The 25,666-nt window shown below is 37.5% G+C and overlaps 1 protein-coding gene across 3 annotated transcripts in view; it reads left to right on the forward strand.

The window, feature by feature from the left end:
* The first annotated feature begins 3,684 nt into the window (after positions 1-3,684).
* Positions 3,685-25,666, forward strand: part of dcp1a (decapping mRNA 1A) — a 61,847-nt gene continuing 39,865 nt past the window's right edge. For all 3 annotated transcript variants that reach the window (XM_028824345.2, XM_051921099.1, XM_051921100.1), the window contains exons 1-4: positions 3,685-3,864; positions 5,616-5,656; positions 6,521-6,648; positions 23,773-23,839. In XM_028824345.2, coding sequence (XP_028680178.2) covers positions 3,730-3,864; positions 5,616-5,656; positions 6,521-6,648; positions 23,773-23,839 — 371 coding nt within the window. In that variant the 5' untranslated portion in view covers positions 3,685-3,729. The remainder of the gene's footprint in view (positions 3,865-5,615; positions 5,657-6,520; positions 6,649-23,772; positions 23,840-25,666) is intronic.

A 25,666-nucleotide genomic window follows, 5' to 3' on the forward strand; every position in this document is an offset into this window, starting at 1 on the left:
ACACAATAAAAAGTGTTTTAAAAAATTAATTTAACTTCCGCAGCATTTAGGACCAACCCTGAATGAAGTGCAAATCCACAGCAAAGCTCATTTACTGAACTAGTAATCACTTTGGAACTATTTAGCCTTGGAAATGAACTTAACACATCTTTGGGGTTTGAGAGGAAAACCAAAATACTCAGAAAAATTGAAAGAACACAAGCTTAAACATAGACTGTAAGTGGCTGAAGATTTGAGTTTAATCTCCCTACGCTACAAGACTTAAGTAATAAGTTATCATTTCTGTTTGGCCCCTAACTTGGTAGGTGGGTTGTGGACTTTTTAAGCAACAGAACACAAATAGTGATTGTTAATGCCTGTTTTTTCTTATACACAAATGACTGCACTAGTTCACATAAGGACAGACATGTCCTGAAATTTGCAGATGACTCTGTCATTGTGTATTGTATACAAGATAAAGAGGACAGCCATGGATCTGTTGTTGATGAGCTTGTTCAATGGTGTGATTTCTTCTTTTTACAGCTAACTATCTCTATGACAAAGGATAGGGTTGTAGATCTCTTGTGCTCCATTCCTCCCACTCTCTCAACAGTAATAAAAGAGAAGAATGTGCACATCGTAGAGCACTAGAAATATCTAGTGATAACAGGTTATACTTTGATTTCAACACAGAATCAATTTCTTAGAAGGGGAAGAAATAGCTTTGCTTTCTTAGGAAACTCAGATGTTTTGAAGTGGACAAAGCCATAATGAATTTTTAATTTTTTTTACTTAATCAGTTGTTACATTTGCATTTATATCACTTGACCTGCCTGTGCTCCAATTGGAAAAACAAAATAAATGTAACCAGTTAAATGTTATAAGTCACCTTGAATAAAGGTGTCAGCCAAATAAGGAAATGTAAATGTATACAGTCATATGAAAAAGTTTGGGAACCCCTCTCAGCCTACATAATAATTTACTTTCAACAAAAAAGATAAAAGTGGTATGTCTTTCATTTCCTAGGAACATCTGAGTAATGGGGTGTTTACCGAACAAAGATTTTTAGCAAAGCTGTATTTAGTTTGAAATTAAATCAAATGTAAAAAACTGGCTGTGCAAAAATGTGGGTCCCCTTGTAATTGTGCTGATTTGAATGCATGTAACTGCTCAATGCTGATTACTTGTAACACCAAATTGGTTGGATGAGCTCGTTAAGCCTTGAACTTCATAGACAGGTGTGTCCAATCATGAGATATAAAGGTATTTAAGGTGGTCAATTGCAAGTTGTGCTTCCCTTGGACTCTCCTCTGAAGAGTGACAGCACGGGATACTGAAAGCAACTCTCATAAGATCTGAAAATAAACATTGTTCAGTATCATGGTTTAGGGGAAGGCTACAAAAAGCTATCTCAGAGGTTTAAACTGTCAGTTTCAACTGTAAGGAATGGAATCAGGAAATGGAAGGCCACAGGCGCAGTTGCTGTTAAACACAGCAGGTCTGGCAGGCCAAGAAAAATACAGGAGCGGCATATGCGCAGGATTGTGAGAATGGTTACAGACAACCCAGAGATCACCTCCAAAGACCTGCAAGAACATCTTACGCAGATGGTGTATCTGTACATTGTTCTACAATTCAGCGCAATTTGCACAAAGAACATCTGTATGGCAGGGTGATGAGAAAGAAGCCCTTCCTGCACTCACGCCACAAACAGAGTTACTTGTTGTATGCAAATGCTCATTTAGACAAGCCAGATTCATTTTGGAACAAAGTGCATTGGACTGATGAGACAAAAATTGAGTTATTTGGTCATAACAAAAAGCACTTTGCATGGTGGAAGAAGAACACTGCATTCCAAGAAAAACACCTGCTACCTACTGTCAAATTTGGTGGAGGTTCCATCATGCTGTGGGGCTGTGTGGATGGTTCAGGGACTGGGGCCCTTGTTAAAGTCGAGGGTCGGATGAATTCAACCCAATATCAACAAATTCTTCAGGATAATGTTCAAGCATCAGTAACAAAGTTGAAGTTACGCAGGGGTTGGATATTCCAACAAGACAATGACCCAAAACACAGTTCAAAATCTACAAAGGCATTCCTGCAGAGGGAGAAGTACAATGTTCTGGAATGGCTGTCACAGTCCCCTGACTTGAAGATCATCGAAAATCTATGGGATGATTTGAAGCAGGCTGTCCATGCTCAGCAGCCATCAAATTTAACTGGACAGATTTTGTATGGAAGCATGGTCAACAATACCTCCATCCAGAATCCAGACACTCATCAAACGCTATAGGAGGGCAGCGTCTAGAGGCTGTTATATTTACAAAAGGAGGCTCAACTAAGTATTGATGTCATATCTCTTTTGGGATGCCCAAATTTATGCACCTGTCTAATTTTGTTATGATGCATATTGCATGTTTTCTGTTAATCCAATAAACTTAATGTCACTGCTGAAATACTACTGTTTCCATAAGGCATGCCATATATTAAAAGGAGGTTGCTACTTTGAAAGCTCAGCCAATGATAAACAAAAATCCAAAGAATTAAGAGGGGTTCCCAAACTTTTTTATATGACTGTACAGTATGTTGGTTCTGCAACCTTTGCATTAAGCATGCAACCCATCTATATAACACTGCAGCAGACCTCTGTCACTGGACCGTATTACAAACAGGCAGAAAGGAGAACTCAGTTCTCTCAGACAACAGCCGTCCTCTTTTCTCTAAATTTCAACTGTCGCCTTCAGAATGCAGATGTCGGGTCCCGAGGGTAAAGTTCGACAGATTTAAGAAGTCTTTTACTCCTACCAGCTATACGTGTTTCTGACACTTGTAGGGATGCTGCTGAATTCTGACAAAAAATTGAGCATGTATAGCCTATTTATGATAACAGTGGTCGTCAGCTGTTGCGTCTTGGCTTATGTTTCTGCTGTCTGTGTAACAATGCTTTTTGTTTTATACTTCCTGCTGCAAACGAGTTTCCATCTGGGATTATAAAATCTATCTAAACCTAAACCTAACCATTACACCACAACACTGCCCGGCTTCAATTTTACAAAAGGTAAACAAAAAAATATTATGAATAGAAAGGCATAATTTAGCAAGCAACACACTGCATTTAAAACACTTTCTCTCAAAATGACCTTTAGAATTTTACTAATAAACCATAAAGATGTCAGTTCCAAAAAGACGTAAGTGCCAGCCTGTCAACAACATCAGATATTTTTTGACATCGACCTTCTGTTTACTCAAAGCCAAGGTAGGCTCATATAGTATAATACAATCTGTTTACATAATTAAATCATGTGTGTACAAATATTTTTAGTTTTGTTGTATTTAAAGTCATCTGTACTAGATCTTTTACTCATATTCAACATGGAGATCTATATACCTTGCATCCGCTACAAACGATCTTTTTGACAAAGTAAAAAAATGTGCCTTTTTACTGCTGAAAAGCTTAAAAACGAAAAACTGACAACATTCACGCTATTTGTTAGTGTTCTTCCAACTGCTACCTGATCAAGTTCCCTTTTTCACTGTTTTTGGAAGAAGAGATAAGGTCAGGGAACGAGGGTTGCTCATGCCAAAACGGCCCGCATCTCAAAGAATTACGCGGTGCAGAGAGATGAGGACCTCGTCGGAACATTTATCCGCCGGAACTCTTATGCAATGACTGCAGTTGCACTGACGCTATTGATAGGTGCGCCCTTACGCGTCTCCGCCGCTGTCGGTCCCCTGCGTTCGGTTTCCAAGATGGAGGCGCTGAGTAAAGCGGGACACGAGATGAGCTTGGCGGCACTGAAACAACACGATCCATACATCAGCCACATTGTTGACGTTACCGGTCAGGTAGCACTGTACACTTTCAACGCCAAAGCAAACGAATGGGTAAGAAGTCTGGCTGTGCGATGCCACAGAAATGGATAAAGAAACCGAGGGAGATGCGGAATCAAAGCCAAGCGGCGAAATAGACCGTAACAAGGTGTCCGGTGAGCGGCCGGAGAGGTGGCACATTACAGTTAAAAACCGCGCAGCCCGGGTGGAAAGCTTCGGTTTAACCCTAAAATCGCCTGAAGCCACAACGCTACTTGACTTATCTTAAACTATTTTATATTTGTTTGATAACTAGGGTCCTCGATGCCGGTGACGTTTCCTAATTCTGATTACTAAACGCTTCTCTCTTTGAGATTACGTCTTGCGAATATTGCCACCCTGTCTTAATTTCTGCACGTTCCCGAGAGGACATTAAAAAGCAGCTTGGCTATTTCGTTTTGTCGTTAAGTCCTGCCTTTTTGTCTTGTGGCTTTTTGTACACCAATCCAGAACGGTGCGCCATTGGCTGTGTTGTTGTCGTATGAAAACTGCCTGTCCACTCGGTATTATTCCTCCCACATTAATGAACTAATATATTGTTTTCATACTTTAACACCCACCTTTTATGGTTTATGGTTAACAGACTAGTCTTTTCATCGGCGTTGGTTTTAAAGCCGCACGCGCTACAAACCCATTTGTACATTTTCCCATTCTTAAGTATTATTTTGCCTTGTATCACGTTCAAGCAACTGTACATTCTACCTTTATGTCTCTGAATTACATTTAACATTAATGATGCCATTTCATCCCATCGTTGCTTAGCGAAGTCAATAATAATTTCCATAGTGACCTCGTTTCAGAGAGCACTTTTTCTTTAAAATATTGCTTCCCGGGTTAATGCAATTATACTAAGAAAGACCAATCTTCAAAATAATAACCTCAAATCACCAGTGATAAAGCTACGGAGTGTGTTAAACTTCTAACTTAACAAATATACCACCTCAAAAAAGATTTTTACCAGTAAACCAAAAAGTAAGCTTTGGCTCAGTGATTGATTTGGTCTGTTAATGCAGACAGTTGAATTGAAAAATAATTAATTGGCCATACTGTCTACCACAACACGTTTGCTCGATTGTCCTTTATATTAGATTATTTGTTTGACTTTTTATGAAATTTGGAAAACTCATGTGCTTGAGGCAATTGTTTCCACATTTTTGTAGTTGGAGCTTCTCCTAATTACGTAGTTTTTGTAAGTTCACACAGAGATTCACAGATGATGGTTAACTGAACAATGAACTGTTGTTTTGTTTTCTTTCTAGCATTTTAACCTAGTAGGTATTTGTATTGGTCATTGTTGTTTTCTGCAATGTGCCTATCAGCTGCTTCTCAACTATGTGGCTTTTATCTATGTGGCTTTATCAGTACTTAATACTTCTAATTTATGATGCTTAACAATATTTTTCACAGTTGCTCACTTGCCTTTTTCCTTTTCTCATCAGATATCGCCTCTTAGAGTATATATATGGCTTTTCTTCTTTTGTATTCAAAAATATTGGCTTGTGGTGTTTGCAAGGCATATATTTGTGCAGAAGCATTGCCATTTGATTATTTTCATTTTCCATACCATTACAGGATAAATGGTTTGGGAAAGTAAGGGAAAGACGAGCATACTTTTCTTTCTTTTTCAATTAAAATTGTAATTGCAAAATATTTGAATAAACATGGTATAACTGATCCATGTACTGGCTGGTATTAAGCTTTACGAGTATAGAGGTGAGATGACACTGTGTTGTATTTGTTAAATTGTAACATTCATCTTTTAATAGGAGAAGACAGATATCGAAGGTACCTTGTTTGTTTATACCAGGTAAGTTCCATCAAAAAAAAATGAATAAATAAATAAATAAAATTGACATTATTGTTATGATCGCCTTCTTTTGGGCAATACCTTGAGGTTATGACCATAATTGAACATACAGTTGTGTACTGACAGGTAAAGCAAACACTTTGTCCAAGAACTTACCTCATGCTCCCAAATTATGGGTTTAAACAATATCAGCAAAACTGCCTCCTGTTCTCTGATTTATTAAGTTATTAAGTAAGTATCACATTCACTTCTACCCTCACTTGTGGACAAAACCTTGAGGTATGGTACTATGATTACTGCTCACTTCTTATATGCAAGGTAGTGTCCTTGCTGTTCTAAGGCTGGCTAGGAGTTCCTCATGAACTTCATGGCCTCGTCTATCCAGCTTAGCCTGTTGCCACCGCAACACACATTAGGATAAGCAGAGTGGGAATGAAGCATGAAGATGGGGTTGCTGAAACCTTGATGTCACCAAAGTGCTATTCCTGCCGTCATTTTAACTCAGTTTATGTGATATTTGTGATGTGGAATATACGGACTCACTAAAAAAAGAATTTTCAGTGATGCTTTCTGTTTTGATTTTAAAAATGGCTGAAAATTAAAGCAGTGATCTTAAGGAAATGTTTTGCATTATTTTAGGTCATAACAGTTTTTGTGGAAGCAAAGTACGGTAATTTTTTTCACCTTCCAGTTTGCCTGCTGACATCCCAGTATTACAATGATTAATACTGCTGTGTGAAAATTCTTTCCTTAGTCTTTATGTTTGTACTTTTGAGACATAATTGTTTTTAATAGTTTAAGGAAAGGGTTCATAGTTATTGTAAGCAGTATACATTTTTTAACTGCTCTGTTTTTTCTTGAAAGGTATGCCTCTCCTTACCATGGCTTCACCATAATGAATCGACTGAACATGAAAAATCTGGTTGAACCAATCAACAAAGATCTGGAGTTTCAACTCCAGGACCCATTTCTTTTGTACAGGAATTCAAATCGTAAGTGCAATAAAAAAACATCTTTTAGCTAATTATTGCCACCCCATGATGGGTGAAAGCACATTGGCCCTATTATCCATCCATCCATTTTCCAACCCGCTGAATCCGAACACAGGGTCACGGGGGTCTGCTGGAGCCAATCCCAGCCAACACAGGGCACAAGGCAGGGAACCAATCCTGGGCAGGGTGCCAACCCACCGCAGGACACACACAAACACACCCACACACCAAGCACACACTAGGGCCAATTCAGAATCGCCAATCCACCTAACCTGCATGTCTTTGGACTGTGGGAGGAAACCGGAGCGCCCGGAGGAAACCCACGCAGACACAGGGAGAACATGCAAACTCCACGTAGGGAGGACCCGGGAAGCGAACCCGGGTCCCCAGGTCTCCCAACTGTGAGGCAGCAGGACTACCCACTGTGCCACCGTGCCGCCTGGCCCTATTATTACAGAAACAAATGCTGTATTTGCAATGTACGTACTTTTTCTACTGTTGCTGAATAAGCAGGTAGTTAATTATTTTCACATTTTTTTTATGATAGAAAACGTAATAAAGTGGAGAAACAGTACTAATGGTTATGTTAAGAAAGTAAGGATCTTAATTAAAATCCCAAGAAACTTATGTTTTGTAGTTTCATTATCTATTTGACTTTTACAAGTACATTTATAATAATTAGTAATTCGTAACCCATTTCAAAGTTTGTGCAAACCTAATTATAGTGCCTTATCATAGAAATTGATTTGTTGGATGAGAGATCAAGCCATGGAAATGAAATCCCCAGTGGATAGTTGGTCTTTTTTAAAGATAAAAAAGGAAGCAATACATGATGTTTGCTAGGTGGGAAACCTCTGAAAAGCCTAAGAGTTCATTAGAGAACTTCACAGTGAAGGAAGATTTAATTCGGTGTGTGACATCTACTTGCTGACTTCAGTTTTCTTTGAATTGTACATTTCATAAAAGTATCATTAACCTGATTTCTTTTCGGATTTAATTTTTGTTTTGTAAAATTTAAGTAACTTTTCCAAAGTTTTTTTTACTGGCTTAGCATTAATGTACAGTATTTATGGTTTATAGTGGGCAGAAGACTATGCGTAGTGTTTATGTTCATTCCTTGTATTTTTGTAATTCTTGCCTGTTTAAATATGTGTAGTTAGTTAAATATCCATAAGTAATATTTCTACTATAGGTTTAGATCTTCTGTAATTCATACTTGATATTGCTCAGTATCAGTATGGGCTATGCTTTTATTTATCCATCTTAGTTCTGGAAATATGTATATAAAACGTCTGATTTGTACCTGCATATGTTTAATAAAATCTGGTTAATTTTAATTTTAAAATTCTAGTATTTACCTTTAAATACAGGCTGATAATCTTCATACATGCCTGAACACCAGTTCTTAACCACCCTGGTTAAATAAGGGCTTGTTAAATAGGTTGTCTTCAGTATCTTGATATCTGCAGTTTTTCAAGTGCTTGTTGAAGGACTCTTTTATGCACTTTGTTTTGTGGGTTTGAACAAGGCAGGTTATTATAATTGAGTTTAGTTGAATGTAAAGTTTACAAAATCTGTTGAGCAGTTATTGCGCCTCACTGGAGTACAAGCTAATCAAACTTAATGACTTTGTATATTCCTGATGCTATGATGAAGCTGCTGGTAGCTTGCTTATAACTTGGTGGAGTGTGATATAATGGAGTGGAACTGGTTTTCCTCATAATTCTATAAATAATGTACATTTTTAGTTATTTAATACATCTAAGACAATTTTAAATTGAAATGCTTTATGGGGCGGCAGATTGCCTGAGTGAAGCTGATCTGACCGAATTGCTTATGCTGCAGTAGTATTGGGTGATTAGGAGTGAATATTGAATGAGCTGGAGCATGCCATTTGATTCTTTCTCTGCTTTGTAACATCTAATTGAAGTTGGGATATCATGAAAAAGGACAGTAGGTTAAATGACCAGAGGAGGAGCAGCGTAGAAGAATGAAAAGACGGATTTACCATGGGTTGAACAGCCAGTAGAGGAGCTGATACGAATGGGAGAGAATGGAAAGCTTGGTCTAATCTTAACAGTGTATAGATTTTAATCTATAATTTAAATGTTGCACAACTAGGTACATTTTTTTTTAAACCAATGAGGTACCTCGGCTACTTGGAATGTATTAAGCAGTGTCAGTTTCTTGTTTTTATTTGTTTTTGTTTTATAATGAGTTGAGACTCTGATACTGATTTGAGTGGCATTTATGTTTCACACGTACTGGGACACCAGTCATAAGCTTAAAGATTATAGGAGCTGTTTTTTTTTTTTTTTTCTTTTTAAATATTTTTTTCTCAAATACAAAATGGAGTCTTGCTGCTGATGCTGCCATAAAAGCAATGGCCAAGAACAGTCATCATAATAATTCATAATCTCTGTGCCTAAATCGTGCATGCCAGTTATGAAACGGTTGCTGTAGAGCTGCCAGCGGGCTTGAAAGTGTGTGCATTGCTTTGACTAAGATGCAGATTTTCACATCCGATAGACTGTCAGAATCACTGTAGGGTGTACATTAGGCATGAGCAGTGCTCATCTCACAGTAACATTAAGCCATGAAATTTCTTTGTGATCTCTTGCTGCAAATGCAAAACATGTTCTTCTTGCCTCAAACTAACTTGAGGAGTTAATGTTTACACTTTTTTTTTTTTTTTTTTTTACCTATGGAAAAAATATAAATAACCCATCCACTTACCCCGAATTGCATTTAAAAAGTAGGTTTCCAAATCTGTCTCAATTATGACTTTTCCTTTATATTTAAGGTCTACCTCCTGGTATAGAGGTTTGTTTATTAAAATAAGCTCCTTGGAGAGATCCGGGAAATTCATTTCCACTGCCGTAGGAAAGCCACATCAGCATGAGAGAATAAATTTAAAAAAAAAAAAAAAAAAAAAAAGCTCCCATCTAAATGAGAGATGATGTGCCTTGTCTTTCCATCGACATTTACCTAGCGATGAGTACTTGAGTAACAAAGTAGATAGGGAGTGCTGAGTCGATTGCAACAGAGACAGAGCATTTCCTTAGGGTTTTGCACTTCATGGTGAGGCAGTGAAGTCAGTTTGATGCAATAAATGAGAAATTATAAAAGCTTCTCTACCAGGAATAAGAGTTAGAGTTTCACAGACCTTACCTTCCCAAAATTTCTAACGTGAATTAGGAAACCTTTTGTGTTTTTTTTTTTTCATTGCTGTACAAGAAAGCAGTGTTTGTTGCTGCAAGACATGCATGCTGTTCCTTATCATCCACACAGTTACTAATGCTGTTGTCAGGCTGTCATGTCTCTCTGTTCACTAGAGGGAACATGCAGATTCCTGTAACGTATTTTCTTTGGGGGAGGTGTTTCTTTGTGTGGGGGAGGATGGTCCTTTTCTTATAGAGTACGCAAGATACAGTGGAAAAGATTCATAGAACAGTGTCTAGTTTCTGAAATGAAAGCAATAAATGAAACAAAGGTCAGAGGGGTGAGCATGTAGAGTTTATTACAGTGCTTCTAGTGTTGGACCTAGTAAGCATGAATATGTTAGCCCATTCACATGTGTTAAAGTGATATTTGAAGGTATCATCTGTTTCCTTCAGTTTCATTGACTGGGACAGATTATGTATAATTGTAAACAACAGAGCAGCACTGTTTGAATTTGAAAACCTGCTCAGTTCTCCAGGTAGATCCTTTTTTGCCCTTGGAGCCTTTTGGTTGCTAGGAATTGAGTGCCTGACAACAGGATAGTAAGCAGACACACCTCATAAGCAGAATGAAGGAGGGACAATGACTGCCTGTTAAGACAAATAAAAAAAAATCTTTTTAAAGTGTAACATATTTTAATTCTTTTATAGCACTTTTGAATGTTTCACATTTTAGCTTAATATATCTCATGAAAACAAAAAACTAATCTAATGGAAATAGTAGTAAAGATATTTAATGATATATTTTAAGAAATACCAGCATTAATTTGGTCATTTAATAAGTAGAATTCAGAAAACACCCAGCAGTATGTATATTTAGGCATTTCATTTTATATTAATAAAGGTAATTAATGTTTTTATATTGGCTAAATAAGATGAAGGGATTGGTCTGTCACTAATGATGCTAACATTCTGACACTCTTTCTGAGGTCCTACTCCTGTTCCATCAGTTTGGTGGCTTGTTGCTGTGTTTGCCTTTTTGAAAGTATATGGTGGGAAAAAGCAACGCATAGCTCTTAATTGCGGGTTTGAAGCATACAAGGTAATGTCTATATTGCCTGCAGATTTATCAAGTTTCAGGATGAATAGCTGGCATGTATAAGATTTCTGTTTTGTCTGATTCGGGCAGACGGCATCTGTTGATTTTTTTTATTGTATTGTACCTAATATGATGGAATTTTCTGATTCAAATAAAGTGAAATTTATTTTATCTGCATGTAATTGTCAGCTCAATATAACTAGCTGGTTAATGGTGTCTTAGGCAATGTTCCTAGGAATGATTATCTGGTACACTAGGAAAACTTACATAAGTATAGTTAATGTATTTATTAACAGCCAAAAAGCTGTAATGCCTTTAATGAGTAAAAAATATTAAAACTTATAAGTTTATATATGTTTACATTTAAGCAGTGATTAACTGGCAATTTCAATCGAGTCAGTGTTTGAAAAAATTAATTTTTTTTATTAAGAAAAATGGTGAAACTTTTTTTGTTATGCTCTTTTTTCGTAAGTACATTACTGAGGAAATTCAATATAATATGACAGCTTGTAATTATTAGAAGAATTTTGTTTTCTTTAATACCTTTTGTTTTTTGGATTAATATTCGATTAAAGTACCGTATATACTCGCGTATAAGTCGGGTAAACCCGAAAAATCGATCATAAAATCAGACCCCAACTTATACATTCGTTCAAAAATGTGACACTTAAGTGTTTTTTGTTTTTTTTTTTTTACACATCTTCTTGCCTCCTCCAATCTTGCATCAGTTTCTCATGAGGGTGTGAGATACAAAAAAACACAAATCAGTGCAAACGTTGCTTCAGAATAGTTTGGGTATTACTGTGTGGTCACATAGGCACAATACATAGGAAAGAAAAAAAAAAGGCAGTGTGCTCCGTGGTTACTATCTCGGGTAGGTGTTAGCATATCATAATCTCTTGGACAAATAGCATGAGTTTTCTGCATTCGACTTATACATTATAAAATACCAGAAATTATACGGTAAAATCAAGTCCCAACTTATCCGCGGGAATATTTTGTATATTTATAGTCATTGAACAGTAAGCCTATAGAATTTCATTTTGTTAATAATAAATGAACAGAATACAGTTTTTCATACACAAGAAGGAAAGTAACAGAAAAGTAGCACACAGTTTATAATGCATTACATGTTGTAATGTGTAACTCTATAACAAGTAATGAGTAATATAACTGAATTACTTTAAAAAGTTCCCTAAAGCTGTTGGCTTATGACTTGAATTAATATTGTTGTGAGTCAGCTATGAGCTACCATACATGTGGCAGTGCAGCCCTGAGACAGAGTAGGAAGGTAACATCGCAAGCTAGCTATGCAATTGAGGACTGCCAACAGAAGCAATGACAGACTATGAGCAGCCTAAATAATAAATGAGGACAGGAGGCTGCCTGGAGAGGGATGAGAGAGAGGTGATGGTGAACATGAAGCAGGAGTGTGATAAAGTGGTCAGCTGTCATTTCATCGAAAAGTTGTAGAGAGAGAGAGAACAACAAAAGGGAAAGCGGTGTCTTCTGGATCAGAGAAAAGGCCAAGAGTGGTATTGCAAGAGAGTGGATAGGTAAAGTGCCTCTGTATCACCTGTTGTATAATGACAATCCTTGTAATAGAAACTTATTAGCAGCCAGCACTGCTTGGTAATGGCATTTCTCAAGGCTAGAATAGTGGGGAAACCTTGTGTAGTTCAATACACTTTTGCTTTAGAATCCATTCTGTCCCGCACCATCCTTACTTCTTTCCCTGTTTTGAATCTTCCATCCAAATAAAATGTTCTTTTCCTGTTCATCTGCATTCTCTGGCTCACGGTATCCTTTCCTTGACTTGAGGAGAAGTCACAAAAATACTTTTGTCAAAATTTCCAATACTTTTAGTGCAATTGCAGTACCGTTACTCAAACCAAGCATATATTTCTTCAGTTTTGCCTTTATGTAAAGCATGCTTGGGAACTTACATGTTATCTCCAAAGTCTTCCAACAAGCATGATGTACAAATTGAGTCTGCTGAATTTTTGCAGGGTTTATAAAGTTTTCTGATTTCTGTTAATTTTCCTTTACCTGTTAGGCAAAATGAGAAAAAAAAACAGTTTGGATCAGTAACAGTGTACTATAAATTGGAGATGAGCCCATGCTAATCTGGTGTTAGTACATGTCTACCATGACAAGTCTTATTTTGTTAGTGGTGTTGCAAAGTTGCAGACTCTGCTGCAATGGACCTAGACTATTTGCCATTTACTTGCCATTATCACTGGAATTTACAACTTTCTAGGGTGGAGAGAGTATAGTAATACAATCTGTTCCAGCTCTGCTTTAAGACAGACAGAGGGTTTTTAAGTAATCAACAGAAGTTTTGATACCTCTGAAAATTGTGTGCATCAACTTGCAAGGCTTAATTAGCTTTCATTGCTGTAGAGCATCTATGGTTGTCACCTGTTAGTTGTTCCCTGAAAAAAGGCCCACTTGTAATATTATGAAATTTCCTTTCTTTCCCGTTTTTGCTAACCTAAACTTCAAAACTTTAAATCTCCGGCAGTTTACTGCTTACACTTTCACCATTTTAGGTCACTCATTGCATTTTAAACAATTAAATTTAAAGATAAAATGAGAAAAACACACATCAAAATCCATTAGAATGAACTCTTTTAATGTTTTTTTTTGGGGGGGGGGGGGGGGGGGAATGTGGTCAATTTCCTATAGAAGTAATGCTACAACCGACTTCGCTTTTTTAATTTGCAAAATACATTGCATCTATGTCATTCTTCATGACAAGGGCAGCAAAACACAGCATTTCTTCTGGCTGTGGCCCAGAAATTGTGAGTCAGGAGTACCTCTGAACAGCCAGTTGAATTGCAAATTTATGACACTCCATTTACTTGACTTTCATTGCCTACTTGGAAAGGAACGGTGCTCAAGAAGGCTATTACTATAGAACATAGACATTGTGGGCGAATCTAGGGTCAGTATAACTGTCAGTCAAATTTGACTTTTGCTCTGTGTGGAGCTCTGGAGGTCCAGTGCTGGACTCTATCTGTGAATTGAGCTGGACTCTTTAAGAATGTTTGGCATCATGTTCTTCTCTTCAGTGAATTAAGCTTGATTGTCAGAGTGTGGGGTCTTTTTTTGTGGCGTATCTGCTGAGCCACTGTGGGGTTGGGAAGGGGGATGTTGGCTGCAACCCACAGGTTGGGCAATGCTGCATTATGTGACATGGGTGGGTGTCCTGTTTATAAATAGGATATTATGTAACTTGACAAAAAAGTATTTAAATACATTACAATTAACATTACAAATTCAATATGCATTGAAATATTTACATTGAAAACTATAAATTTTAGTTATTAAATGCAAATACTTCAAGTTGTGCAGTATTTTGTTAAAGGTAACAGTAAAATTCTGTAAACAAGTTTAAATCTGGTCAGCTTTTGTTTGTTTTTTTTTATACATTGATAAAAACAAATACTGTTACTGAAGTAGTAAAATTGAATGTTTTAAATGTCCTTAAATATTAGTTTAATAAGTAGTGCAATCTTTTGTAAAATATTAAAATAAGTATTCAAGTAAAATGGAATATTGATGATGATGGCCCCAAATTAGGAGCCAAGCGTAGCGGTGCAGCAGGTGACACCTCAGCACCACACTAGTTCGAATGGAGCGGAACAGTGCGAGGTTTTTTTTTCCCCCAGTGGCTGGCATGTCAATCTTGCTACCAACCCTCAAGTTTTCCCTGTAAGATGGAGGTCTGCTTGCAGGGCTGGATGCAGGTTAACATCCTACCCAGGACAGAGTAATTGTAGGTTAATGGGCTTGCTCAAAAGCCAAATAGAGTGGCGTCACTGCTGGCATTTACAAGATTCGAACTGGCAATTACCAATGCAGATCCCTAGCCTCAGAGCCACTACTCCGCCCTATCTCTTGTAAATAGTAAATCAACCTCAGAAAAATAACAGACTACTAACACACTTAAAGCTATACAGAAATGCAAACTGTGCACATTGCACTTTATAGACTACAGTGTCTTTATAATTTCCAAATTTTTTGCAAGAGTGACTAGCATGTCAATGTTCTCTTCTGTGAAGCATGCTCTTTTTACTCTGCAAAATTCAGCCCTGGCGTACTAAATGCATGCTCTGGAGCACTTAAAAGTTATAGCACATTAAATTGTACAGTAATTGTGATGAAGTATAATTTTAAAATCTCAGCCAAGGCAGCATATTTTGTAGTGAGGGTTTAAAAAATCCAGGAAGTGACAGAGCTCTAGTGCTAAAGAATATTGCCCCTGATTTAACAACAGAGAAGAAAACTGGCCCTCTGATAAAATTATTAATTATTGACTACAAAAAAAACATTGCAATGAGCAGAAAAAAAAACAAGCATCACATCCTTACTTCAAATGCAACAGTTTACAGGCTGTTACTGATTAATGTTTTCCTAATTGAAGATGCCTCTTAAAATTCTTTATATTCGTGTTGTTAGCTCCTTTAGTTTATATGCCATCTTTGTCAGTTCAGCAGCTTTGGAGCATTCACCAGCACATTTAAGTTGCCATCTTGATAACACATGTGACTCGAGGAAAATTAGGCCACATCTCTGGCCATACCCATTGGTGGCCATTTGTCAAAAGCCAGAGTGAACCGGAAGAGTATTGTAGGCCGTAAAATTGATAACTTGAAAAATGAGCACTGAAGCAATTTTTTAAATGCTACAATAGATACTTGCTGTTATTTTGAGTCTTTTGAAAGTCCTATAATTAATATGTAAAGAATTAAGAAACGAGATTTAAAAATATATATATATTCCTTCCAAGCAATCTCAGTAAGTCGCACTATTGATCTGTTACAGCCATCTAGTGGATATGTAGTGGTATTAATTTATTATTTCACCTGATAATGGCAAATGTTAATGAGGTTGTCAGTTTCCAATTTTTCTAGATATTTATATGTAAAAAAATCTTTGAAAAGTTATTTTATACTGGAAATAACTTTTTTTTTATAATAGGCACAGTGGTTTTTCGTATCATGACAAATTCAATTTTATATATGGTAGTAGCCAAAATTTTGGCAATGACACAAATATTTTGCAATACATGCGGCTTCAGTTTTTATGATGGCAGTTCATATAGTTATATTATTGTGCAGAGTGATCAGATGCATATTAATTCATTGCAAAGTGATTTATTAGCATAAAAAGTTAACTTTATACAAAAACCCATTTTTACTTATTTTGGACCTGACACAAAATGATCAGTTAAAAGTGTCCAGCAAGCGCTAGTACCACCACCTCCTCCTAAGGAGTCAGCTACAGAATTGTGTTGCCACCTGTGCAGAGGCTTGCTCCGCACGGGCAGCAGGTGGGTGTAAGTGCATCTGCATGCACAGTGAGGCAAAGACTTTTGGACACGGCCTTGTGTCAAGAAGGGCAGCAAAGAAGCCACTTCCTTCCAAGAAAAACATCAAGGACAGACGGAAATTCTGAAGGAAGTACAAGGATTGGACAACAAAAGACTGGTGCAAAGTTTTTTTTTTTTTTTTTTTTTTTTTTTTTTTTTTTGGATGAATTCTCCTTCTGACTGTTTAGAACTTGTCGTACCAGCAGTGAAGTATCTTGAGACAGTCCATTTGTGGGGTTACTTCTAATCCAAGGGAGTGGCCCCACTCACAATTCTGCCCAAGAACATTGCCATCAATAAAGAATGGTATCAAAACGTCCTCCAGGAGCAACTTCTTCCAACAATCCAGGTTCAATTTTCTGATGATCTCTGTATTTTCCAGCATGATGAAGCACCATGTCACAAAGCAAAAGTGATAATGAAGTGGCTCAGAGGTCATAACATTGAAAGTTGGGTAGTGGGCAGTTCTCAAAAAGCAGGTGGACAAGCAGAATCCCACAAATTTTGATCAACTCCAAGCAATAAAAAGGCAAGAATGGATCACCATCAGTCAGGCTTTGGCCCAGAAGTGGATATCCAGCATGCCAGAGCAAATTGAAGAAGTTATGAAGAAAGGTCAACATTGTAAATATTGACTCTTTTCACTTACATTTTATGTATTTGCCAAAAGAAGTCTTTGAATCTTATGAAATTTTTATAGTTGTTCTCAAGTATACCATAGAAACATGTAAAAAATAATCTGAAAATGGTGAAGCAGCAAATTTTGCAAAACATATTTGTGTCACTGCCAAAACATTTGGCCACTACTATATTTAGATTAATTACAATAAAAATGGTCTTTTAAATTGACATATTTTGGAAACAAGACTCTTAACTTGTATAATACTGTGGAGCTTTGTTTACATCTGCATAAGAACATAAGATGTTTGGTAAACTAGAGGACACCATTCAGTGTGTCAAGGTGTTTTAGTTAACTAATAGGTATGTAGTTCCAGCTTTTCATACAGATACTTGTGTTGTAGTCTATTTTATGATTTTTAGTTGGCTGTCCAGTAAGAAAAGACTTACAGTAATGAAAAGAACTTGCCCTAATAGCACTGGTCATCTTTGAACTTGCTATACAAGTTACCTTGCATAATAATAATGTGTGCATCTTCAAACCACTTAAAAGGTTATGTATGTAGTACTTGGAGTTTAGTCAATACAGGCATCGGCTTTACAGACTGAAAATAAAATATCCAGCCAATAGATGGAATAGATAAAATTAGTTTTATTAAATGAGATAAAAAGCCATTCCTACTATGGAGGTCACCTTCAGTAGGAGTAAATACAAGTTACACTTCCTGTATATATTGCTAAGTCGTTTATAGTGTTGTAATGAAGTTTTATTCTGTTCTTCCTTGTGGAACTGCCGTCATTCCCAAAAACCCACAATTGTCACTGAGGTAACTTTGTATGAGTGGTCTTGCCAATTCATTATTGTATAGTTCACACCTTTCGAAGAAGACATTTTGTCTAAGTCCTAGCACAGCAATGAGTTCTTAAAGAATTACATTAGCTATGCTATAGTGTACCATTGTTATGTGATTCTTATGTTTTAATTTCAGTGTCTAGCTTTTGTCTGGACCTTAGAATACATCACAGTTTAAAAGCAACACATAGATCAAAGTGTGTAAGCAGAGGCAGAAACAAGTTCAAAGGCAGAGTTCAAAGTTTCGTGATCAAGGCAGAAACCTAAAGTAAATCCATACATTCTTTGAGTGGGGGTTAAAAGCAGTTTTTCTTTATTGTAGGAACTATCATGTGGTGCTTCCTAAGCTTATTTTTATGGGAAAAAGGGTGCAAACCTTGCACAAGTTTTCCTTCACAAGGGCTGCCCTGTAGTCTGTCTGCCACCTGTTGTATATAAAATTGTAAACTATGATGCTATGCATCTGCACACCCAGATATGGACATGGTAGGAATGAATGCCAGTGGCAAAGCATGCTTGATGATATCCCCAACAGGCAATATCATCTATGCTAAAATACTGAAGGGAAATATAAGAGTTATGTTAAATGTTTAAAGTACTCTCTAATACTGGACTTAAAGAACATGTAATAAAATGCTGATCATTTCAGCAACCAAACAATACAATACACAAGCCATAATCAGCCAAACGAAAAGAAATAAACACTTGAAATATATCACTCTGTGTGTAATGAATCTATATAACATGAGTTTCACTTTTTGAATTAAATTACTGAAATAAATTAACTTTTGGATGATATTCTATTTTATTGTATCTCAATAAATTAATTTTTGATGAAATTCTAATTTGTTTCAGTAATTAAATTCATGTACATATCTATATATATTCATGTACATATATACAGTGAGGAACATAAGTATTTGAACACCCTGCGATTTTGCAAGTTCTCCCACTTAGAAATCATGGAGGGGTCTGAAATTCACATTGTAGGTGCATTCCCACTGTCAGAGACAGAATGTAAAAAAAAAATTCAGGAAATCACATTGTATGATTTGTACAGAATTTATTTGTATTGCACTGCTGCACATAAGTATTTGAACACCTGGCAATCAGCAAGAATTCTGGCTCTCAAAGACCTGTTACTCTGCCTTTAAGAAGTCCACCTCTACTCCATTTAGTAATCTTAATTAGTAGCACCTGTCTGAGCTCTTTAAAGACACCTGTCCACCCCACAGTCAGTCAGACTCCAACTACTACCATGGGCAAGACCACAGAGCTGTCAAAAGACACCAGAGACAAAATTGTGGAGCTCTGCAAGGCTGGAAAGGGCTACAGGGCAATTGCCAAGCAGCTTGGTGAAAATAGATCAACTGTTGGAGCAATTGTCAAAAAATGGAAGAGGCTAAACACGACTGTCAGTCTCCCTCAGACTGGGGCTCCATGCAAGATCTCACCTCGTGGGGTATCACAGATGATAAGAAAGGCGAGGAATCAGCCCAGAACTACACGGGAGGAGCTGGTCAATGACATGAAGAGAGCTGGGACCACAGTTTCAAAGGTCACTGTCGGTAGAACACTATGCCGTCATGGTTTCAAATCATGCACGGAAGGTTCCCCTGCTCAAGTCATCACATGTCCAGGCCCGTCTGAAGTTTGCCAGTGACCATCTGGATGATCCAGAGGAGGCATGGGAGAAAGTCATGTGGTCAGATGAGACCAAAATAGAACTTTTTGGTCTAAACTTCACTCGCCGTGTTTGGAGGAAAAAGAAGGAGGAGTTGCATCCCAAGAACACCATTTCTACTGTGAAGCATGGGGGTGGAAGCATCATGCTTTGGGGGGTGCTTTTCTGTGAAGGGGACAGGACGACTGCACTGTATTAAGGAGAGGATGAATGGGGCCATGTATTGTGAGATTTTTGAGCAACAACTTCCTTCCCTCAGTCAGAGCACTGAAGATGGGTCGTGGCTGGGTCTTCCAACATGACAATGACCCGAAGCACACAGCCAGGATAACCAAGGAGTGGCTCCGTAAGAAGCATATCAAGGTTCTGGAGTGGCCTAGCCAGTCTCCAGACCTAAATCCAATCGAAAATCTTTGGAGGGAGCTGAAACTCCATGTTGCTCAGCACCAGCCCCGGAACCTGACAGATCTAGAGGAGATCTGTGTGGAGGAGTGGGCCAAAATCCCTGTTGCAGTGTGTGCAAACCTGGTCAAGAACTATGTGAAACGTTTGACCTCTGTAATTGCAAACAAAGGCTTCTGTACCAAATATTAACACTGATTTTCTCAGGTGTTCAAATACTTATGTGCAGCAGTGCAATACAAATAAATTCTGTACAAATCATACAATGTGATTTCCTGAATTTTTTTTTTTTTTTTTTTTACTTTCTGTCTCTCACAGTGGGAAAGCACCTACAATGTGAATTTCAGACCCCTCTATGATTTCTAAGTGGGAGAACTTGCAAAATCGCAGGGTGTTCAAATACTTTTGTTCCTCACTCATATATATATATTATATACATACACAAGTAACCCCGCAATTCGTCAGCGAATCGGAAATCCTAGAATGGCAATCAGTTTCTGTTCCGTCCGATATGTGGATGGATGACATATCATGGAGGGCGGGTGCGTCTGGGGAAATGTCATTTAATCCAATAAGCATATCTGTACTAAAGCGGTTTCATTTTGTGGAGACGTGAGTCTGTTGCCTTCGTTGACACCGACTGCTTGAATAGGTTGTGTTGTTTGGGGGCCACCTACTGACTCTGGGAAGCCGCTGCGTCGGACTGTGGGGCGAGCGCCACAGCGCAATATGCGCCTCGGTGGGAAGCGGCTGCGTGAAGACATATCATGGAAGGTATATGCGGTGGTGTGGGCGGTCGCATCCGGGCAGCTGTACAACCTGGCGTGCACGCTTTACCCCAGGTGTAGTTCACAGGTCGTAGTCTCGTTTCTGTGTTTTCTTTGGTTTGAGCCGTGACTCCTTTCGCAAGCGCGTTGTAGGCGCGCGCGTTGTCACAGTTGGTTTGAGCCGTGACTCCTTTCGCAAGCGCGTTGTCACGGCATGGACCTGTGGGGATTCCGTCCGTACTGTAATACTACCTTCGAATCCTCTCGTTTCTTTTTTTGCTCTGTGGCGGGCGGCAGTGCACGTGCGCCTCGATGTGCCCAGCGCCCTGCCTCCATATCCGGTTTACAACCTTCGGTTAGTAAGATGGAGATATATAAAACACACACACACACACACACACTAGGGGTCTTCACTCGCCAACCTCTCGGCCTGCACTACGCGCTAGCCTCTTTGTGATTCTGCCACTTGCATATGGGGATGTGAATGTAGAATTTAAACAGATTGTTACTTTCATGGGGATTGTTACATATGCATTAACCCAGTGTATAACTGCCCGTGATTGAATTTCGTTTCTTTCGCTCTATTAAGTAAAACAACTTTTTCGAATGTTTGTCTCTGTGATTTGTTAATTGTCTTTGCAAAAGCTATTGTAACGGAAAACTGTAAACGTTTTAATACGAAATACAATTCAAGATCTCCTTTGTTGTCTGTTATCCGCGTTTATCTCTATATCTCCATATATATCTATATATATCTATCTTTGTGAAGCACGACTGGTCACATTCATAACTTTCCTCCTTGTTCTATTCTCAAAATTATTTTTGTCCACACACATCAGATGAATGTCATCTCTTGGTTAAAATTAAAAATCTCTCTGCTGACCTCACTTACTTGACCACATGGTGAAGTGTTAACACATCTTCCACAATACACTTGATTATACGTTTGTTTATAATTTTAATACAAATACACTTGTAGTAGTTTAATTTTCTTCAGTAGTACTTGATCTGTCGGCAGTATTTATTTTAGTAATGATAGAAACTTTAAAAAAATTTAGTTCGCCAAGTATGGTTTTGCCTATTATCCATATTAATAATGTAAATTAGGTGATTTTTTTCATAACTATTGTTCAGTTTTTGTTAAAAAAATAAATAAAGATCAGTATTAATCTAGTGTGCAAGTATTTTTTGGTAATGACCAGTGGAGACCATGTATTAATGTTTCTCATTAATCTTCAAGATGAGATCCGTCAATTCAGCTATTGTCCTTGTGTGTTTTTCCATCTTGGCGCTGTATAGAATGCCTGACATCTTGGGCATAGAGCTTTTACATATGTAGATTATTGTCTCCAGTTAGTGTAATGTAATACCAGATGTCTACATAAAGTCAGGGGATTTTTCAGACTGATATCTTGTGTTCACACCATTTCCAGAAACAACCTCTGGTTAGATAGCTACTATTATGACAGTTAGGATTATATGTTCTGAAAAAAGCAGCATTTTTCTTTTTAAATTCACAGTTCTCTTTGGAGCAGCAAGATTTTTATAGTACTGTCTTTTAAGATGGCTAATGTGTGTCTCTACTAACTGAAGTGCACATAGAGGATTACCTTTAAGATTGACTGTAATGTTGCATTCATATGCTATGGGAAGCATGAACTTTTCCACTGGGAAACCCTTTGAACCCTCCTTTAAGTATTAGGTGCCATTGAGAGAAAGTGAAGATGAAGATTGTAGGTAACAAAGTTAAGTCGTACTGTAATGCTGACCATTAACATGATTTTGTTCAAATGGTTCTGTTGCTGTATGCATTCTGGAAAGCAAAAAAACGCAAATAAGGCTATATGTTGTACTTTGGGTGCTAGAAATGTAACATAGATTAGCATGAAATGCATTTGGTTGAAATTCAACTTTACTGTGAAATAGAAAAGAATGCATAAAATAAAAGACCATTTGTCAGATATAAATTAAGATTAAAGTAGTTAAAGCTATTACTGGGCTATCGTTATTTTTTTTTTACCCAGGGAAAAATAAAGGTGTCTGTGGTTTAGATTTTAATTGCCTGTTACCTAGCTTGCATTTCATCCGTCAATTCAAACTTTACCCCATTTATCTTGCGAGTGGAGCCCATCCAACACCAGTACTTAAAGAAATAAATGAGGCATGGAATTAGAAGTGAATATATTTTATAGTTCTTTTTTGTTTCTCGCAGACATAGTGGTTTCTCATCTATGAATTCTGTCACAGTGGTAAGCTTAATTAGGCACTCCCTGAACATTGCAAAGTAAGTGATCAGATATGTTTAGCAGTCGGAACTGATTTGAATGCTTTTATAACTTTCACTGAGTCTGTTTGTGGCAGATCTGAGTGGTTTTCTTATCTTTTCCCTACCATTAAGATGCCATTAAGTCTGTTATATTGAACTTTGGATTATCTCTAAAGAAGGGTCAGCATTTAGTGCTACTTCACATTTGTTCCATCTTGTTTTATAGGATAAAAGGTGTCTTCATTCACTATTGTTTATTTTCTGTTTTTTGTTTGTTTTTTTTTTTGTTTTTTTTTTAGCATGTAAACATCACCTTTCTTTATTGAAATGGCCATTGTTGTTCTCCCTCTTATTAAATAAGTTTAATAATTTGTCCATCTCGCCATCAATTTTCATACTCAATTCAGTTCTCAGGGTTACAGGTGACAGAACTCCCCTTTGCAAAGCACTGGGCACAAGATTGCAGTCAGTCCTAGATAGATCAACGATAAGTTAGATATTTTTCAAGTCAGTTTTTTTAAAAAGATTTTTTGTGGTATTGATTAAACATTGTTGTAATTTTTAATAAGTAAAAATAACTTGCCTATTCATGCCGCTAAAAAATGAGGGTATACAGGACACCAATTGACTTAAAACAATATCAAACTTATTCTTTAATGTAATTATAGGGCACACTTATACACATAACCTGTAATAAATGATGCTACCCCTATTTAGAACCTAAAAACAAATTGTCAATGAAATGTTCTTAATAAAATACTAAAGTCGACAACATGGTTGAACATGGTTGCTTCTCCTGAAAATGTTACTGCTATGTTTTTATGTAATGCTGTTTTGACCCCACGCCGCCACTGTTTTTTTTTTTTTTTTCTGAAATATTTATTCTTTTATCTTTAGTCTCCATCTACAGTATCTGGTTTTATGACAAGAATGACTGTCACCGAATAGCTCAACTCATGTCAAAGTAAGTATAGTGTGTTTTTTTTTTTTTTTTTTTTTTTAAATGTTTCACATTGTTTACTAAAGACAATGAAAAACCTTTTGATCAACCTACATTTACGTACATTCAGACATAAATATAAAGTGTGTCGTTGTTCAACTTAACATGTCGTAAGCCTTTGTAATACAGTAGACCCCCACGAAGTCACGGTTCAGGTTTCACATATTTTTTCTTAGAACCTAACTATTAATCCATATTACTAACCGAGAATGCTAAACCGGATGATGGACGCAGGCACATCCGGCAATGGGCCGTAGCTGCAAAAAGACGTACTGCGCAGGCGCAAAAAGAGTCCGCGACGGACAAGACCACAGAAAAAAGGAGTGAGCACAGGAAAAATGGAGAAATGAGGAAACGCAGGCAAAGCACGAAACACATTGCACACGAAACTAGACCCAAAAAAAAAAAGGCTCGCGCACAACAGCAAGGCACCCCCCCCCCCCACAGGCACCGGACGGGACACACACCAAGAGGGGGATTCAACAAGCCCATGGAACACAAAAAAAAGAACACAAAACCACCCCACAGACCCTACAAGCAAGGGACGGGACACACACAAACAGGGGGATTCAACAAGACACAGGAACACAAAAAGAAAGAAGACGCTCGCGCGACAACAATCCTCAACCCCCCCCCCCCACACACACACACACACATCCATAAGAAGTGACACCCAAAGCCACATATTCTAAAGTGAACATCAACACCTTCACACTAGACAGCATAGGTGTCAGCATTGGTGGATCTCCTTACAATAAAGCACTATTAACCGTTCAACTGCAGAAAAGGAAACATATTAACAGTGACTGCGATCCTCCTTATTACTTATCCATATTTCACATGCTGAGAAAGAAACAAGTCATGAATACACGGTCACGGGTACAAAAGGAAAGGATAACAGGAACAAACACACGAACACGAAAGAAACAACAAAATAGACGGCTATGCAGCATAGGTGGATCTCATTACAATAAGGCACTATTAACCGTTCAACCGCAGAAAAGGCTCCATATTAACAGTGAGTGCAATACTCCTTATTACTTATCCATATTTCTAAAAGAAAAAATGACTCGACTCCAAAAACGCAAAGCTCAACTAAAGCTTCTAACTAACGATGTACCTAAAAGTAAAAACTTTATGAACTGCATTAGATCCTACAATAGTTCATTTAATATGCACAAATCTACATCCTAGATCCACATGACGCAAACTATCAATCAAAGTGCTGCATGGCAACAGGCACGGATTCAAAACGAAACACCTCCCGTCTCAGACATACGTTAATAGCAGCGAAGGCTACAACGGGCTTCTCACACAGCACAGGCAAATCGATTACAGCTCCAAAACAACACGTCCCAAATACTACACATGCAACAACGCGCCTCTCAAACGGCACAAGCAAAACATACACCAGGAAAATTCATTCGGATTAATGAATGTCATTTGCAATCATTGTCATTCAGTTCACTTCCCTGAAGAAACAACTGGCAATACAAGTTATACATTTACACGTTGTTGTCAAAAGGGTCAAATTAGACTGCCTTCTTTACATTCATATACTGAATATCTACAGAAGCTTATAACTGACGATGTACCTGAAAGTGAAATCTTTATCAACTACATTAGATCCTACAAATCGGAATCCACTATGAACATTAACGGTGGCACTGCACGTGACATCCGTCTTGAAAAAATGTTGTTTATTGATGAATGTACAATGGCATGAACAAACGTTTATGAATAATAATATTCGATTTGGAGGAAAGGTACTTTTATGAGGAGGAGATTTTA

The sequence above is a fragment of the Erpetoichthys calabaricus genome, chromosome 18 (assembly GCF_900747795.2).
Source record: "Erpetoichthys calabaricus chromosome 18, fErpCal1.3, whole genome shotgun sequence".
Classification (NCBI taxonomy): Eukaryota; Metazoa; Chordata; class Cladistia; order Polypteriformes; family Polypteridae; genus Erpetoichthys; species Erpetoichthys calabaricus.